Source organism: Botryllus schlosseri, chromosome 12, assembly GCF_051294905.1.
Source record: "Botryllus schlosseri isolate E-star chromosome 12, Bs_hap1, whole genome shotgun sequence".
NCBI lineage: Eukaryota > Metazoa > Chordata > Ascidiacea > Stolidobranchia > Styelidae > Botryllus > Botryllus schlosseri.
The window spans coordinates 12252409-12271174 of NC_137247.1; the positions used below are offsets into that span (position 1 = coordinate 12252409).

The 18766-nt window shown below is 38.7% G+C and overlaps 2 protein-coding genes across 2 annotated transcripts in view; both read right to left on the reverse strand.

Moving 5' to 3' along the window:
- Window positions 1–18766, reverse strand: part of LOC145451971 (RNA-binding motif, single-stranded-interacting protein 1-like) — a 248113-nt gene that overhangs the window by 93657 nt on the left and 135690 nt on the right. The gene's annotated exons all lie outside the window — the stretch shown is intronic.
- On the reverse strand, window positions 4815–8672 carry LOC145452126 (uncharacterized). Its single transcript, XM_080330338.1, has 3 exons — window positions 8421–8672; window positions 6875–6971; window positions 4815–5329 (listed from the first exon to the last, which is right to left on the reverse strand). The coding sequence occupies exons 1-3, from the start codon at window positions 8540–8542 to the stop codon at window positions 5072–5074; spliced, it is 477 nt and encodes a 158-aa protein (XP_080186464.1). The 5' UTR covers window positions 8543–8672; the 3' UTR covers window positions 4815–5071.

Here is an 18766-nt window from a genome sequence, read left to right on the forward strand (position 1 = left end):
GCATGCGCGCTTTCCAATTTCTAATCATTAATTTTGTGTATTCATTCTTGTGTGCTAATACACTCGTAGTGTTGAATTGTCGCGCAATGTCACTTGCGAGCTTGCAGTAAAATTGGCTACTTACTTGTACAGTGCACGACGTTGAATTAAGTTCTCAAATATTGATGCACCACCAGATTGTCAGTGGCACTGATTTCGAGTGTGTTCGATTCGTTTGAAGGAGAACCTGAACCTTATCTACTCCACTAAACTTGATCGACGATGGACGGACTGGTAACGAGTGCACCAATATCGAATGTAAAGCCATTGGGTATATTTGGTACAAAGTGGTTTTCTGCTGATAGGGCGCGACATGCGTTCATTTCTGCAGTTACATCTGAACAAATCGCACCATTTCAAGATTAAATTGGACTGTATGGCTTGATATTAATGAGCGCAGTACCAGGGTTGTAACCAAGTCACACTGTTCCGAGTCACGAGTCAATCTTACTTTTGTGGTTTTGACTCGAGTCAAGTCGAGTCATTTTCAATTCATCATCGAGTCGAGTCCGAGTCCAAGTCACCGTTTAAAGGGTCAAGTCCGAGTCATAGTGTTATGACTCGAGTCGAGTCCAAGTCACAGTATTGAAGTCATGTTCGACTTATGTTTTCAATCCTGCTTGGGTGATATCGAATTCCTTGCTTGCCAAACATAGTTCTTTTGTCCCAATCTGAGTCTTGGCACATGTGTATTTAGGCAGATAACGGACAGTTCCTGGCCTCATTTACCGATGCTACAGATAGACGAGACAGACCGCCAATATGATAACAACTTTACTAATCTTAGAACATAAAATCAAATATATGTCTTGTCAGTCTGATACATCACAAATACCAGCATTCAGTTTTTCTTACGAGCACATCGACGACAGCTCACAAATAGCTTATAGAGAACCAACGAATTCACGTCAACATATACTATCTGATAGAGAACCAACGAATTCACGTCTAGATGCCAGCTGATAGAGAATCAACAGATGCATGTTTCTGTAGAGGTACAGTTTTTCTTTCACGCTATCAGGTGGTTGACTAAAAAAAGGTTGACTAAAGAAAAAGTCAACTATCCTGCTCAGCTCCCGAAATAGCCGCTGGAGCTTTACTTCAGTGTTGATTTATTGTATCTTAGTCGAATTTGCCCTACATTTACCAAAAATTCTCAAAAAAGGACAAAATCTTAAGAAGGAGACTACTTGTTAAAATTGTTAGATTGCCTAAAAGTACTTCAATTTGGCTCAATTCCAACCCGTAGAGAGCAATGCTATGAGAAAAATTTTTTGGAATAATTACAAATAGAGACTTTCGAATTTTACCGGCTACCTCATGATATTGTTAGATTGTGAAAAATATGATTCATAGCAAATTTGGCTCAATTCCAACAAGAAGAAGCGAAGTTATTAGAGTGGAATATTTTGGATATGAAAAAATAGTCGGCTTACTACTATAGTATGTAGTTATATTATATGAAAGAATTTCCATCTAAAAATACTCCATTTATTTTGAAATCCAAAATTTCTCCTCTCATATCATTGATTCTACTTTTTTTAAAATTAAGCCAGATTCGGTGTTCTTTTTAGGCAAGATAATAATTTTATCAAAGCTACCAAATAGAATAAAAAAGAAATTATTTTTGAACAGCCCTATTGTACAAACATCACACAACATTAGCCATTCATAAGTACTCATGTGCACAATGCGCATACCTAACAAAACGTCAAATGGACGGGGGGTATTGTGTGTTTTCACAGACAGCAGATCAAATCAATGAGTTACACTTCAAAAATAGCCTACTAAAGTGGAAAAGAGATCCTCGGATATATTAAAGCGGCATCGCCTTAAAATAAATCCACATCTACTGAATACACGTTCCACTGGCGCACTATATGCAGGAATTGACAAGCATCTTTGAACCACAGTGAAGAGCATTGGATACTCATTCTTTCTAGTCGCTCAAAAATGCAAAGAATAACCACCTTCAAATCTACGAATGAGCGTACAGTCTCTTCCAAGTACTTGACCATCTGAGTCAATTCATTGGCTCTAATGGAACTTTGCTTCGACTGTTTGCTTGTATAATTGAAAAGTCTTGAGTAGGCTACTGCGGAGGATCTATTCCCTCTCACAGGATGATTTTGTACAATTCAATATGCATTGCTACTATGTACCATTGTCTGTTCTTTTTACGGCGGCATATCTGATATCAGACGAGTGCAACAAATAGCGATGTCGGCAGAATCCATCAGATGCATTGATCTAACCATTACGATTCGCAAATTTCTTCATCTTCAAGTCATATAAAATAAGCCGAGTCAATGACTTGGATCGAGTCATGCGTAATGACTCGAGTACAAGTCGAGTCAATCCAAATATTGACTCGAGTCATTTTCCCATTTCAAGAAAATGACTCGAGCCAAGTCGAGTCACAAAAAAATCGTGACTCGAGTCTGACTCGAGTCATTACAACCCTGCGCAGTACCGGTATTAAAACATCACGTCACTGTTTCAATGCTGTATCATATCATGTGTACATGCAATGACATGGAGTAAATTGCGTTCTCGTGCGGGTATGACGTCATCGACAGACTACATGAAGTAACCATTACGTCACAGGACTTTGCATACCCCCACAAAACGATGGTTCCTTGCGACGGCTACAGAAGAACCGTAGTTGCCGGAGCCGGAGCAGTCGTATCAATGAGCTCCGGAGCTAATTCATCATAGAAAAGAACTCCGGAGCCGTTTCAAATTTACGACTGCTACAAAGCCCTGGATTGAAGGGCTGTGATTCAAACGTGTCAGCAACGATTTTGAATTGGTACATCGTTATTTGAGTATACAAATACGAATTCCTGGCGATGCCAGCACTGACAAAAATAAAATCTGAAAAACGCCAAAAATAAGCTATATTTGGTATATGCCAAAAATAACACGGCCTAATGCGCCAAGGATTGGTGCTAAACTGCTAATTGGCTTATTTCTATTTACATTCCCGTATTCAAGCATATGTGTCATATAGCCTACTGCTCAGCTTGTTTCACGCAATGAGATAAATAGACGCGTAGGTCTACTGGCTGGAATGTTATTATATGGCACTAGTCAAAACCATATTATGGCGGTAGTTACGGGTATGTCCATTGTCCAAGCTGTTTTATCTGCAATCTTGCTGCTGATGGAATAATAACCATATCAAAATCGTAAATGGCATCAGGTAGATAAATGATAGCTATTGATTACGTGGTCGTTTCTTGTACGGCGGAGAGGGTCGAAATGCTTTAGAATATTTGATGACTTGAAAAGTTGTGAAAAGTTGACGGAGGTTGCTGTTTTCCTGGCGCACCATGCGATGCCAAAGACGTTGACATGAAAGATCGTCGTTACAAAACCGAGGTTATATACCTGCGAGCTTTGTCGTTGTTTTCAGTGGGCCACAGAGCTTTTCTGGTATACATCGGCGGTTATCAACCCGAGATTCGCGAAGGCGCCCACCTTTTTTAGTAAGCAGAGGCGACCTGCCGGAATCCAGCACCAACACATCCATGTTCAATTGTCCAGGACGAATTAGCGTATCTCGACTCCCAAACCTCAGCGGCTGACAAATTAGTTCTGGCTTTGCTTTTGGTCATAGAATAAGTCCGGTCTCGAGGGAAAGTGCATGTGCGATTGCACTGCGCAGCATTCTAACTAGCACGGGTGCATGCTGTTTTAAATTAACAAAAGTACAATATCTCAAGCAAAACAGCCAGACGGCCATTGCCGACGCCAGTCGCGATGTAATTTTCCGTACTTCTCAAAAATCAGACGGTCTGCTGCAACAAATAAAGCGCCAGCGAAATGCACTGGTGTTTCGAAAATACTCTTTATTTCATGATGCGTTAATGTTTCGCAACTCAGAAAAATTATGGCAGATTTCCCCGGAAATTGTTGGATTTCGGGCTCCAAATTCGGGAAAAAGCACAAAAATTAGGAAATCGTGCGCGCTGGGAACAAGACGGGTACACATAACATCAAAAATAAATTCTATAAACATTACAATGCCCAATTTCCTATTGTACGTCAGTCCGGGAACACTGAGCTGACAGACATCCGGTATAGATCCTAGTCAGAATTTGGTGAACAAACATATTTTGTGTACAGTCTTCAATTAACAACCCGTCTCTGCATCAAGAAAGCAGAAATCCACACGACAGAACCAAAACATACGCCGCAAGTGATTTACAAGTACCAGAAAAATAAACGAATTTGCACCATTACTGCCAATTGTTTTTGGAACAGACCTTTTGTTAAAAACGTACCAAATACTTGATCAAGTATCACAACGCGTATAATAAAGAGGTTCTCAACACACTATTCAAGCAAAAAGATACTCCGGAAGGTCCATTAAAAGGAATAAAATTGTAATTGTCAATTCATTCGATAACGGTACACAGTCGACTCACCGAAAAACTGATTGGAACGGCTTTATCGAAGACAAACGCACCCGCAATTCAGCGGGTTGGGGCGGCAAATATTTTAAAAAGAAGAGCACAGCTGGACGAATTATGATCCTCCAAGTTTAGTGGCGAGATATAAATTAAATTTTGCTACGTGCTGAAACTTTTGCGCGAATCCAATTCGGAAAAGTTGATGAGAAAAGTCCGTCTCAAATCAGTGGAGTTGTATTACGAGCGGACAAATTCAGAATAGGCAAGCTAACACCTTTCCTTGACGTCAAAGTTGTGTAGTTTTATGAATGAACAATTTGTGTATACGGGCTGAAACCCGAATGTTTCACCCGTTGCGAGGTTCGACCACTTACGATATTGTGATGAAAGCTAAGAAAGAACAAAAGTAATAGATTATTCAACGAAACTTCAATGCATATCATAAAGAAGGCTCTATCGGTAACGGAATCCAGACGTGGACACACAAGTATAGAAACGTGCGAGAGTCGGAGACAAATCCCCCAACCTAAAATAAAGACATTTCATCTCGAAAAATACAGTTAAGGTCAATTACTTAAAATTCTCAATTTGACGAATGTCATGCATCGGCGCATTCATTTCACGGCAAAGTATGAAGAAACATTTTCATGTGCGTATACAGTTATATTGTTTTCGCCTTCATTGAAATATTCCCCGGTATAGTAAAACCGGTACCGGAACAGCTTCCGAATTCGCGGATCCTGCGTGTAAATGCTTGTATACCAAAGCGGTGCTTCGTCAGGGGCATGCGAATCATCGGGGTTGTGCGCGTTTGGCATCTCCAAGACTTCCTCTTGGAAAGGCGGTGGCGAAAATGCACTTTGAAAGTAGGACTGAAAAATCATTGATCATGGTTTAGGACAGTGGTTATCAACCGCCGGTCCTTGGCAAGTTTGCTGCCGGTCCGCCATAATATTATAATTTCATATCTCAATTCCAAAATGAGATAAGTTGGACGCTTTTCCAATAATTACAGAAATAAAACATTAAATTTAAAATTCATTATGTGTGGGACGTATTTTTTGTATGCTGTCACAACAGAGAGTTCAATATCTACACAGAATTTTCAATAGAATCACGGATAACATATACCAGTATCAAAAAAGACATCGTTCGATAGAACCACGTATAAAAATATCTACTATCAAAAAGCCACCAATTAAGTTGCATGTATTTGTCGCAATTAAATTTAGGGTGAATTTTCGTTTTTGAAGGTTCACCGGTTTTACCGGTCCGCGAGGTCAAAAAGGTCGAGAACCGCTGGTCTAGGACACCTTTGTAAAATCTTTCCCTTATCACATCTGTACGTCACAATGATCACACACAACAATGCATCAGTGACTGTCATTCTTGCAATTTTTCCTTCTGTACTTCGTTTCAGTTCAATGGTGGGCAAACAAAGTGGCAAGATCCGGCCACACATCAGGCATATAAGATTGCATAAATATGTGTATATGATATCCCACTAATCCTAGGACAGTGGTTAAAACTTTTTTCCCCAGTTTGAGAACTACTGTCTTGGGGATTAGGATAATGATGTAACACAAAACACACTGTTTCTGAACCGGCGTCTTAAGCAACACAACGTGATCCCTGAGCCAGTCTCAGGGGTTCCCTAGTGGTCCAGATTAACACTCGACTCAAATATATGATTTGTAATGATACGTCCGTCTTGGTCATCATTAGGCGAGTAGGCTCAATCTGTAGTCAAATTGCGACTGTTGTGGTGGCTTTGTAGTTTATAGGGGAGGTTTGGGTTTGTACACGTCGTGTGCAGAGGCGTAACTGGGAAGGTTTGGGTTTGTACCTGAAACCCCGTACTTCTGAATTGCCAATTATACCTCCAATATTAAATAGATAATTTGTAATTGAGCAATTGGTATCATGCTGGCATGTCTTGACCTAACAGTACGATGACCCTTTTCAAGGTGAAGCCTCACATTTTTGAGCTGTTATAGGACAGGGAACATAAGTCACACTGATTTGCAAGAAATGTTCATATGTTTTCGTTATGTGTGAAAATTATATTTCAAGGATTTTGATCTTTTAACACTCTGTTAATGTACAGTTCATTCGGTGCACCAGTAACCTGTAGTTTTGTATTAGATGTGTATTACGGTTGATTTTTTGTTTTTATTGGGTACCCAGAGAATATTTGGGGTTCTGCGACGGCTTGTAGATTAGCGTAAGGGTTCACCGGGTTAATAAAGGTAAAAACCACTGATATAACAATTTGCAGAATGTGAGTAAGCCTCACACAATGCAAGCACATAAGTCACTTTATAAATATGGTAAATTTCGCGGTAGCACAGCATGTAGCACAAAGCAATTTTTATTGCCATAATAATATTACAAATTACACGCACTTCAAAACTTACGTTCATCCACAGGCTGAGGTGGATCAGGATGATTCCGAAGACGAAGCTGATGCTAAACATGGTAAAAAAATGGAACAGAATATGCCTCTCATTTCTCCTGAAACAAATATCGAGAGTCAAGACTGAGAAATAGGCCTAATAGAAATTGCTACTGAATACTTGAGTACAACATGAAAAGGATACCATCAACTTGGTAATAATCAGGGTGTGATGTTTCGATATAAGTAAGGTTACCATATTTTGAGATCCGAAAGGATACTTTTTACAATTTACTGTGTAATTTCCCTGCTAAATTTCTTTCATATCTGTCAAAATCCAGTTTTCACATCTATTATGACAATTTTTAGTTGTCTTTGCACAGTCGCCTAACTCTCAAAGCTATAAAAAGAGGACAGGTGGTATCTACCATAATTATAAGCAGTAATATATTGCATAAAAATCAACTTCATGCATCTGAATAATTTCAAGAGATCAATAAATAAATGTGTTTGAAACCGATATGGTAGGCCAGCTACAAGAATTAGTGTGGTCACGAGAATCTGTTAAAATTGAATTCATAGGCAAGATTCTGGTCAAACGTGACAGTGACTAATCAAACATTCAACTTGTATTGCACCATTCCAAATCAAACGTCAGAGCCACGCCCACAACATGCCTCCATCATGAAATAGCCTATGTGTTGTCGTCAACAGTGACACTAGATAATGAGCATGCTGGGAATTTACTGGAGCCTACGACTCCGACCCTGTGACAACATAGGTGCAACATTATGACTCATTGGGAGCTTGCCACCTACCAAGGCATAAGGGCCATGTCACTGCAGATAGTGTTTTGTTAGCCTCGAATCCATAGGGTAAACACAATATTATATTTAATAGAAAAATTGATGTTTAGACAGGGTCCACTTCTCAAAGTAATGACCAGACTAAACCAGACCCACGAGTTTGATAAATCAGGCCCAAACCCAGGTATGACATCTCCATAAATTATACAGTAGGGCTGTTCAAAAAAACTTTTTTTCCCGTATCTTGCTGGCCCCGTGATTAAATCGTTAGGTTGCATTGAAAAAAAACGCACACCAAATTTGGATTCATTCCAACCAATAATCGCTGATTTCGTAGAGTTTGAAAATATTGAGTTTACCCAAAAATGCAAAAAAAATGTTTTTCAAATTTTTCTGTCAATCCTATGAAATTGTTGCGCTGTCTTCAAAGACGATGCAAAACAAATCTGACTCAATTCCAACCAGTAGAAGCTGAGTTATTTGAGTTTTTCTGTGATAATTCGGATATTTTCATTGATCGGTGGATAATAAAAGAATTATCATAAAACAACTCAAATAACTCAGCTTCTACTGGTTGGAATTGAGTCAGATTTGTTTTATTGGTTGGAATGAATTCAAATTTGGTGTGCGTTGTTTTTTAAGGCAACTTAACGATTTAATCACGTAGCCAGCTAGATTCCGGAAAAAAGTTTTTTTTTGAACAGCCCTGTGTTATTGGAACGTCATGCAATATGCATAATAGCATACTCTAACAATCATTACCTGGTCTCCTCAAACCTCCGCCCATCATTTTTCACATTGGACAAGGTTCGTTCATTTTCGCTTTTCGGCTGGTTATCATTCGGATCATTATTTGGAGCAATTTCCACGTCCTCTGCCATCATGTGCAGAGTTTGACAGAGCACAATGATACTATTCTTCCAATATAAGGCACACGTCTCAATATTACAACACCGCAAGATATATTTACTATTGTTACTATGGTGGATCTATAGAAGATAAGGAAAGATCAAAACAAATCGTTTGTGTTAGGATACATAGCAACCAGCAGTTCTTGAAAAAGCAAGCAGGTTCCAGAATGTTGCCCCTACCCTTAGCAGTGGATCACTGACCTTACTGATAGAAACCTCACAAATACCTTGTAGCTGTAACTAGTATATTGATCTTTTGCTCTTTTCGACAACAATCTAATTAAAACATAATTACCATTATCCAGTGGATCTCAGCATAGGCCTACCTCACAAACCATGACTAATAATATCATGGCGATACAAAACTTCCAAACCATTATAGATCTACCTTAGGTACCTGATATAGAAGCTAGAGAAAATTCACCAACACTAAAAAAGCATTCACCTAGATAGTGCAGACTATGTGGCCCGAAGTAGGATACTACTAGGGAGCTAGTCTATTTACTGACCAGTGGCCGCCTATGGCTTTTGCAAATGTTCTTTCCATTTAAATCAGAACTCTTCTAATATTAAACATAGTTGAAATAATATGAAATAACACATTAGCAATAGATGACTCTACAATAGTGTGGAAGGTGGCAACTGAAGTTAATATTATAACAATAAGGGCTTGAATATCATCACTGGCAATGTTTATATTACTCACCACAATGACAATATGAGGGAAACTATCTACTCTTACTGGTAATACAATGACAGTTGAAAAAACCAAGCGTCATCCTATGACACTTGCTTTAACGTGGCAGAACCCGTAATATTATGCAAGAGTTCAAAGAAAAGCAATGGTCTTTGGAATTTGCACAACTGAATCTGCATAATTCTATGGTAATATTGCGAAATTGTGGCGGAAATGCAGCTCTAATGTTGGACCCACAAGTTAGAGAAATTGATTTCTTATCAACCCTCATCGGAATAGAACAAACAGCACACATATCATAGGATCATTCAATGTTATAGCCACCATAAATATCATCAAATTCATTCTGTTCAATCTACTTGACTCATCGGTCCTGGTGACCTGTAGACCACAGTGATTGGAATTACAATAAACTGAACCATTACCTAATAGCCACCATGGCTATTATATGGGATGCCGACGGTAAACAGGCTTATTCTAAAGAGATATAAAATTCCATTCTCCTAAAACCTTAGAGTTAGTCCCAGGAAAAGGCAAGCCCAACAAGAACAATCACACCATTGGGTTCAAATCATTATTGGGTTTGAATCATAACACACAAGACCAAAGTTGATCATTTACTAGTTTACAACTAGCATCCGATTTATGGTTGGTGATTAAATTCTGCTTTTCGTAAGAAGATTCACAATTTCCAGGCACCATCCGCTTTGATATACGGTATTATGATTCTGGTGGATAGTTACCAAGTGAGATAGTTTTCCTTTCCATTGGTAATAAATCACAATGATTAGAAATGATTAGTTTTGATGCAGAAATTTCGGTAGGAATGCAACAAATTAGTATATACGCTATTCCCTTGATAGTTTGAAGACATTCAAGAAGTTTATACTTCATGACCTCTATTACAATATATCCTCACAACCAACCATATTATGTTCATTTGAACAATCAAAATAATCCATGTTCAACTTTTTACACATAGTCTCCATAGAAATATCTACCACTACAATTGCTACTGATGCCACCTGGCGAATTGTGAAGCCAACAAGCATCAGCTTTTCTACTGCTACTGTTGCCCTTACTTGGTTGGCTTATTATATGAAAGTCAAACTTTATAAAAGTAAATAAGTGAAATGTATATATGATATATACAAAATAAACGACTAAGCCCAATTTACTTAATACTAAATCACCACGCAAGCTACAACGCCAACAGTTTCCGATGTCACCAAGTTATACTAAAAGCAGTAACTCCACAACGTATCAAATCTACAGCAATGGGAAATCTGTGATTTTTGCATCGTGCGACAAGAATAGAATCAGGGCATGCTGTACACAGTACAAATATGTACATATCATACAAAAATAGTAACAAGTCTGCATTAGTCTGTTTTATCGTACCGACTTCGACTGAACCTTGGCACACATTCATACATAGTGTTAAATTTCGACAATACATCCTTAGGCATGGAAATTTCTCAGGCACACGTAAAACTGAAGTGTAAGGAAGTTATCAGCATGTAATACCAAAGAGAAAGCAATTATGAAAAGTCAAAGACATGCTCATAATCAATACTGGCTCATTACTACCATATGCCTAAAGCATGGAACATGAAATTTTTATGTCAAAGTGAAATACTTCCAGCTTGGAAGGGTTGCACTTATGATGATTAGTTACCGGTACATTATAAATGCCGAGAATTACTGGTTACCGGTACTGCTATATTATGAACAAGATTGCATTCATGTACGAGGACGGTAACGCTCAGCAGTTGTGAAATTAGGTAGGCAGTCATATACTGAATGTATGTGAGTCATAAATATTGGCTATATTTGACATGTTGTTGAATCCGAACATAAAGCATCATGTGCTAACAAAATTCTATGGGGAATTGAACTGAGAACGGTAATAAAAAATTACATGATTGCAGCATTACTGTTACCTGTAGTTATGAAAATCTATTTATTCGCTTTATTCTGAAAAAGGGAGCTGTTGAATTTCAAAGATCCTGTATCATACGGTACTTAGGAGCAGCAATGTGGTGCAATGGGAATATTATTTCAACACAACATAAGTGTGTGTTTACTACACTTTGTATTCTGTAATAGAACAGAACCTATAGCCATTAGTGACTAATTCTCCGGTGTGCAGATTCGATGCTCATGTCTTAAGAAAGACGAATTCGCTGCAATATGCACATCAAATGAAAAAAACATATACGGTAGGCCTAGTTTTTCACAAACTGGCTTTGGAGGAGCATCCTAGGAAATATTAACAGTACACCAACACCACCAAGCTCGTCATAGTCTGCCCAATGAGTCAACTAAAACACCAATATCAAAAAAATTATGAGACTGTTGTGAATTCAATTGTACCGAGGTACCAAAAAGTTTCACCGGACAGCACAGGCACATTTCTAACAACTGAAATACATTTTGAAAATATGATCAAGCTAAACATGGGAATGATGCAAAGCACACCATGAATACCTTGAAAGAATTAATTATAATATTCCACAGAATGTAGGCTAGTAACGATACATCAATGACTTTTATATCCGGCTTACACATTTCAAAACTAAGCGAATTTCTATAATAAACTTCATTATAGGTAAGATTGTCACTAATTGAAAACAAAATGCACCAGACCTTGGACCAACAATGATATTCAGGACAGACAGTCATTCGCATCATCCTAACTATCGAGGCTTCTCAAATTGTGGGTTATAGGCCTACATCATAATATTGGTGTCGTGAGTAGAGTTGACTGACACTACATCAAAAATTTGACAAAGGTTCAAGAATTCATCATCAGAGAAATATATCATGGGTTCAAACACAATTTTTGTACCTACACATGTACAATGTAGGCTACATATCAACCGACCAGGTGTATAATATGTTACGAAGCAAAAATCAAATAGGCCTACAAATGGGAAATAAGAAAAAAATGTCACAAATCAACGAGGTTTGTAATGAACCCGGAGGTGATGCAGTATAAGAAAACAACTCATGCAATCGATACCTACATACCGTTTCAGTTAACATAAATCTCAAATCTCCAGGGGTGGTGCGACTGTGTGCACAATATAAGGAATTAAGGATAGAGTCCAAACTTTGGCTTTTTCGATATGGGCATTCAAATCTATATCCCATACCTGAATACGCTGCAACTCTTCAATAGGAGCAGACGTTGGCATGTGCACAGTAAGGTCACTCCCCACACAAAATCCATATCTGATCTAGTCTACTTTCTCAACCACAAAAACATGTCCCTGGCCAATCAGGATTCCCCATGATTATCTAAAATTTTATGGTGTTTATAATTCGTTTAGAGTTAGGGTATCGTAGCAGCATTCATTAATCTATACCGTTCTCAAGATACCCTAACCATAAACCAATTATAATCGGCATAATCGCCATAACTTTTGGCATGTTCACGGTAAACCCTGATTGGTAACTATATTTGCTGATAAGAATTGAGATCAGACACTCCCATTCCATTCCCATAACTGATTACGTTACCGTAGCCTAAAAAGTTTGTCTTAGATTTCAAGCTGTAGTCATTTTGCATTGGCCACAAAGATCCTCCTCCCTGCTCCTTGCAATTTTGAATCCTCTTATGGGCAATGGACTAACACGTCAGTGAAGCCTGATCTTAATCGATACTTCATCAAACTACGTTCGATTTCGCACTTGGGTACTTTTCAGGTCATTCATTTTCTAGATCTTCAAGTAGTTTTCGCATGTCTTCAAAATCGGTAATTCTACCTATAACAGCATTAGGCCTACTTCTACTTGGGTATACGATAAATGTTGTTCAGTACGTTAATTTGATATGGAAAAATAACATTATGAATGGGGGAATGGCTATAACCGAGGAGGGTTGGTGCGATGACATGCAAAATAAGGTCAGTCACATGCAAAATAAGGTCTGTGGCGACATGCAAAATAAGGTCAGTCACATGCAAAATAAGGTCAGTCGCGACATGCAAAATAAGGTCAGTCCGCGCATAAATCCGAATCTATACTTCAATTCCAAATCCAACTCTTTTTCTTATGAAAACGAAATTCAAAATATCTTTCCTGTATATAGTAGCCTACTTTCAACAGTAAAATTCCTTATCTATATCCTAAGTCTTAAGATGTTTCAATCAAAAGATAATCATGATTATCTTGATTATGAAAGTCAGTCGCATGAAGAATATTATTATCAGTCCGCGCATAAATCCAAATCCATATTTCAATTACAAATCCAACTCTTTCTCTTATCAACAATAAATTTAAAATATCTTTCCTATATAGTAATTTCATGTTCGAGATTCCTTATCTATATCCTAAAGCTGAAGATGTTTCAACAAAATACAATGAGACGATTATTACCATTACGAGGTGATTGGTCGCATCTAGAATATTAACAGTCTGTGTATAAATCCAAATATTTACTTCAAATCCAACTTTTTTCTTTGCGCCACTGACCTTATAGATTATTTTGCTAGCGACTGACCTTATTTTGCATGCGACTGACCTTATTTTGCATGTGACTGACCTTATTTTGCATGTCGCCACTGACTTTATTTTGAATGTGACTGACCTTATTTTGCATGTGACTTACCTTATTTTGCATGTGACTGACCTTATTTTGCATGCGACTGACCTTATTTTGCATGTCGCCACTGACCTTATTTTGCATGTGACTGACCTTATTTTGCATGTGACTGACCTTATTTTGCATGTCGCCACTGACCTTATTTTGCATGTGACTGACCTTATTTTGCATGTGACTGCTGACCTTATTTTGCATGCGACTGACCTTATTTTGCATGTGACTGACCTTATTTTGCATGTCGCCACAGACCTTATTTTGCATGTGACTGACCTTATTTTGCATGTGACTGACCTTATTTTGCTAGCGACTGACCTTATTTTGCATGTGACTGACCTTATTTTGCATGTCGCCACTGACCTTATTTTGCATGTGACTGACCTTATTTTGCATGTGACTGATCTTATTTTGCATGTCGCCACTGACCTTATTTTGCATGTGACTGACCTTATTTTGCATGTGACTGACCTTATTTTGCATGTGACTGACCTTATTTTGCATGTCGCCACTGACCTTATTTTGCATGTGACTGACCTTATTTTGCATGTGACTGACCTTATTTTGCATGTGACTGACCTTATTTTGCATGTGACTGACCTTATTTTGCATGCGACTGACCTTATTTTGCATGTCGCCACTGACCTTATTTTGCATGTGACTGACCTTATTTTGCATGTGACTGACCTTATTTTGCATGTCGCCACTGACCTTATTTTGCATGTGACTGACCTTATTTTGCATGTCGCCACTGACCTTATTTTGCATGTGACTGATCTTATTTTGCATGTGACTGACCTTATTTTGCATGTGACTGACCTTATTTTGCATGTCGCCACTGACCTTATTTTGCATGTGACTGACCTTACTTTGCATGTGACTGACCTTATTTTGCATGCGACTGACCTTATTTTGCATGCGACTGACCTTATTCTGCATGTCGCCACTGACCTTATTTTGCATGTGACTGACCTTATTCTGCGTGTAGCGACTTATTGCGACCTTATTTTGCATATCACGAAGACCTATAAATTCAGGGACTGGTATATTATTATTATTATTACAACACACAACAGTGGTGCTTATAGCCCGATTAGGGCTTTGTGCTCCACGACATCACATTTTATCACACAGATCAATGCATTTCTTCATGACCAGTCTCTGTATCTTCAAGGCTTTCATCGGTTCGTTATCGTCAAATTATAGCTCGACCCACTGTCATATCTGGGCTTTATAAGTCACCGCAATTGCAGTGAGGTCGGCGATGAGGAGCCCGTATAACCTCTGACACATAGAAGTGGTCCGAACCGGGATTCGATCCACTGCCATTGGTGTCGTGGCGCTGGTGCTTAACCAACTACGCCACTCGCTTCGCAAGGGACTGGTATATAATTTTTGTCATGTTTCACGCGGAATTTATGTACGGCGTGACCATTGACCAATCTGCTTCCACTCAAGTCTAGTTCAATATATTTCAAGAAGTGGTTGTGTGATTCATGCGTGAAATTTGAGGGCACATAGTCGCTCATATAACGGTTTCGTCACAGCAAATATAGCGCAGCAATGCGTTTTGAATTATACGATCTACCACATTTTCAGTTGCCTTCATAATGGCGTGAAGCGTCACCCACACAATTTAGTTTCAATTTGGATCATCCGTATTGTTTAAATAGGACAATAAACGGAGTAATTACCATGAACTGGAGGCGAATTTTTTTAGTTAACTGCAACCCTTCAGAAGCTTTCATGCCCCCAGTTAAATAACTGGTATAGAACCTTGTAACAAAGTTATTTATAACATGATGCGGACGATCGAGTTGTCAAGCTGTTTGAAATACGTTTCTGCGTGGGATGTAGTAACTAACATAAACCGAGCTCTCTGCACATTCCGCATATTTTCATCATTTTAAAACTGCTATACAATGAGAAGATAGGAATAGGTGTCGAAACGACTTGGAGTAGGCTAAGTCTTTGAAATCAGGCACCCGCCTTAACCTAGGCGAAGTAGAGAAGAGGCATATGCACACTAAATGAAAAGTAAAACAAGATGATATAGAAAAATGGGGTGGCATGTGGCGGCTGGCAAGATCGATATGTTAGTTCGTGGTCCGGTAATCCTGAAGTCTGACTAATAGTAGGCCTATTCATCTAGAAGAAATTGCTTGTATTTCGACTTGAATGCGGACATGCTCGGTGAATGTCGGATAGCCGGGAGATGCTGTTCCACCACTACAGGTCTGGCAACTTGATAGCGCTATGCGTTTTCTTGTATTCCGCCCTGATCATGTGGTAGTTGTTCTTTGTTTACGCATGTTAGTTTCCAGGTTTTGGCGGGCAACGAAAGCACATTTATAACTGCTTTTTAAAACTGCTTACTTGAGTAGATTTCAGAGTCACCTAATTCGACTTAAGGATGTTTTTGGCTGCTTCGAAAAGAACTTCTACTCGTACTTAAGAAGAATTATACGTCGCTACTTCTACTTGAGTAACCTTCTTGACTACATTGACCACCTCTTACGGTTCGCAGTTATCAGAGGTCACTACCTTCGAAACTGCTGCAACATGCATCTTCGTAGCTAATTCAAAATTACTATGACATTACAAGTAGCTGACATGTTCGAAAATATGTTCTTAACGTATAATTCGGAGCCTATTTCACGCAGCAGTGTGCTGGTGACAATTTCACTGATGAAAGTGATGCAAATTCATCACAAAACAACTTTTCAAAATTGAAAAGTTAATTTGTTTTTCCGAAAAACTGTCCATGTAGAAGCGGTCTAAAACAGTGGTTCTCAACCGCCAGTCCGTGGACCGGTGCCGGTCCGCGACGTCTTTGCTGCCGGTTCGCAGAGTATATTCAAATTTTATACCTTAATTTCAAGATGCAAGATGCGTGATGTTGAAGGCTTGTCAATTGAATAAATTAATAAAAACATCAAATTTTGAAGTGATTCAGAACTTTGTGAGGTAACATTAAGCCAGGAAACATGTTCGATTTGACTTTCAGCTCAAGCCGTCTATGGAGACGACATTCGAGCGACAAACGCGAGCAGACTTGCTAATCCACTCAGTTTTTACGATCACTCGTTTTCGATTCATTTATTTTGGGAATAACCCTGTGTCGCTGTTGTCAGTTGTTTTCGTGCGGCGCATTTTATTCGTAGTACATCTGTCGATAGTGGAAAATGAGAAAGGTAACACGACAAGGTGCTTGGTCCAACTCCAAAACACCTCTTCTCTCGATGATGTTGTCGAAGAGAATAATATTATTCAAATTGTCGTGGTCAGTTTATCCACGGCTTTCGGCAGGAAACGCTGTAATCGAATCCCGGCGGCCGCACGTTTATCTGGGCCAGGCAATTTTATCTAGTCTAAGCAGAGTTGATAGCCTAAAATTATATGGAGCCCATAATGAACATATTTGATTACGAACTAAAACCTCAAAATGTCACTCTAGGACGGGGGTGGGCAATTATTTTTCTCTGCGGGCCAAATGAGAAGCAGAAAATACGTTGGCGGGACGAGTCAAAATTTTAGCTATATTTTCAATCGTTTGAATTTTATTTCTAAATGGAAGCAGTGAATGCCATTGTTCAGTGGATGTGTCGATATTAGGGAATGAGAATGTGACAGGTAATGTATTTGCCAGCATATGTCGAGTGTCGTCACAATGTTAAACATGATACATTTTGAACTGTCTACCCCTATCCGCGATTTTCGACAAAGACATTAAAATGTATTCGGGATACTACAAAGGTTGTTTGCCGCCTTGCGAGCAGTGAGCGAAGCTTGCAATTCTTCTAAATTCACCCTTCCTTGATCGAGTGAATGTCTTCGTCCATAAGACCATGCAGCTGGGTTGTAACCAAGTCACAAGGTTCCGAGTCACATGTCAATCTCACTTTTATAGTTTTGACTCGAGACAAGTCGAATCATTTTCAATTCATCACTGAGTCAAGTCCGAGTCCAAGTCAAGGAGTCGAGTGTTGAGTCCGAGTCATGGTGTTTGACTTAAGTCCGATTCCAAGTCAGTGTGTTTACTGTTCAGTTCCGATTTAATGTCATATGAAACCCACTTTGACACCCCTGATGTAGGCAAAATCTACCTGGGCACTCCAAAACAGCAGTACCTCGTTACTGACCATTGACCAACTCTACAGGTCAAGCTATATGAGCCAGATAGACCCCTTCGACAAGATATGTAAAAACTGAGAAACTTCTTCAAGAAGAGAAAGACTTGAACAACTGATTTGTTCTCCTATATTGACCGATAGCAATATACTTTCTAAAGCTTCGACCTACTAGGTTATTGTAGACTATCGACTCAAGAAGCAAGGCTTTCTTTGAAATTTCAATGAAACAAAAAGACAAAAACAACGAATGAAGAAAAGTAATTTCCAGTAGGTACAGTAACAAAAAATGAATTCAATAATTCAATGTCACAGCACCTGATAACACTCTGAAGGTTATGAATCACAGAAATTGCAGATTAGCAAGATTTTCCTAAATATTTCACGAAACAAATTCAGAAACAATGGAATAAAAAATAATAGTTATTTACAGTAGATACAGGTACAGAAATACATGGATTTCAGGTTGCAGCAGATGACAAGACTCCTAAGATTGGGACACACTTGAAACATTCCAGATTAGCAAATTTTTCCCAAAAATTTCAACGAAACTAAGTTAGCAACAAAGGATGAAGTATAGTTATTTACAGTGGGAAGGAACAAAAATGCATGAATTTTATGACTTAAAACATTGCAGGTTACAACAAACAAATGAGACAAAGAGCAATATGATTTTTACGAAATATAAGAGACGTAATATGCCGAGTACAGTGTGATGCTCCGATTGCAATGACACCAGTATATTAACTTCGAAAACACATATCGCC

Coding starts and splice junctions, on each gene's coding strand:
- LOC145452126 (XM_080330338.1), bottom strand. CDS start 8,542: ATGATGGCAGAGGACGTGGAAATTGCTCCAAATAATGATCCGAATGAT. Junction 6,972..8,420: donor CGGAGGTTTGAGGAGACCAG/GTAATGATTGTT, acceptor TATTTGTTTCAG/GAGAAATGAGAGGCATATTC. Junction 5,330..6,874: donor ACCTCAGCCTGTGGATGAAC/GTAAGTTTTGAA, acceptor ATGATTTTTCAG/TCCTACTTTCAAAGTGCATT.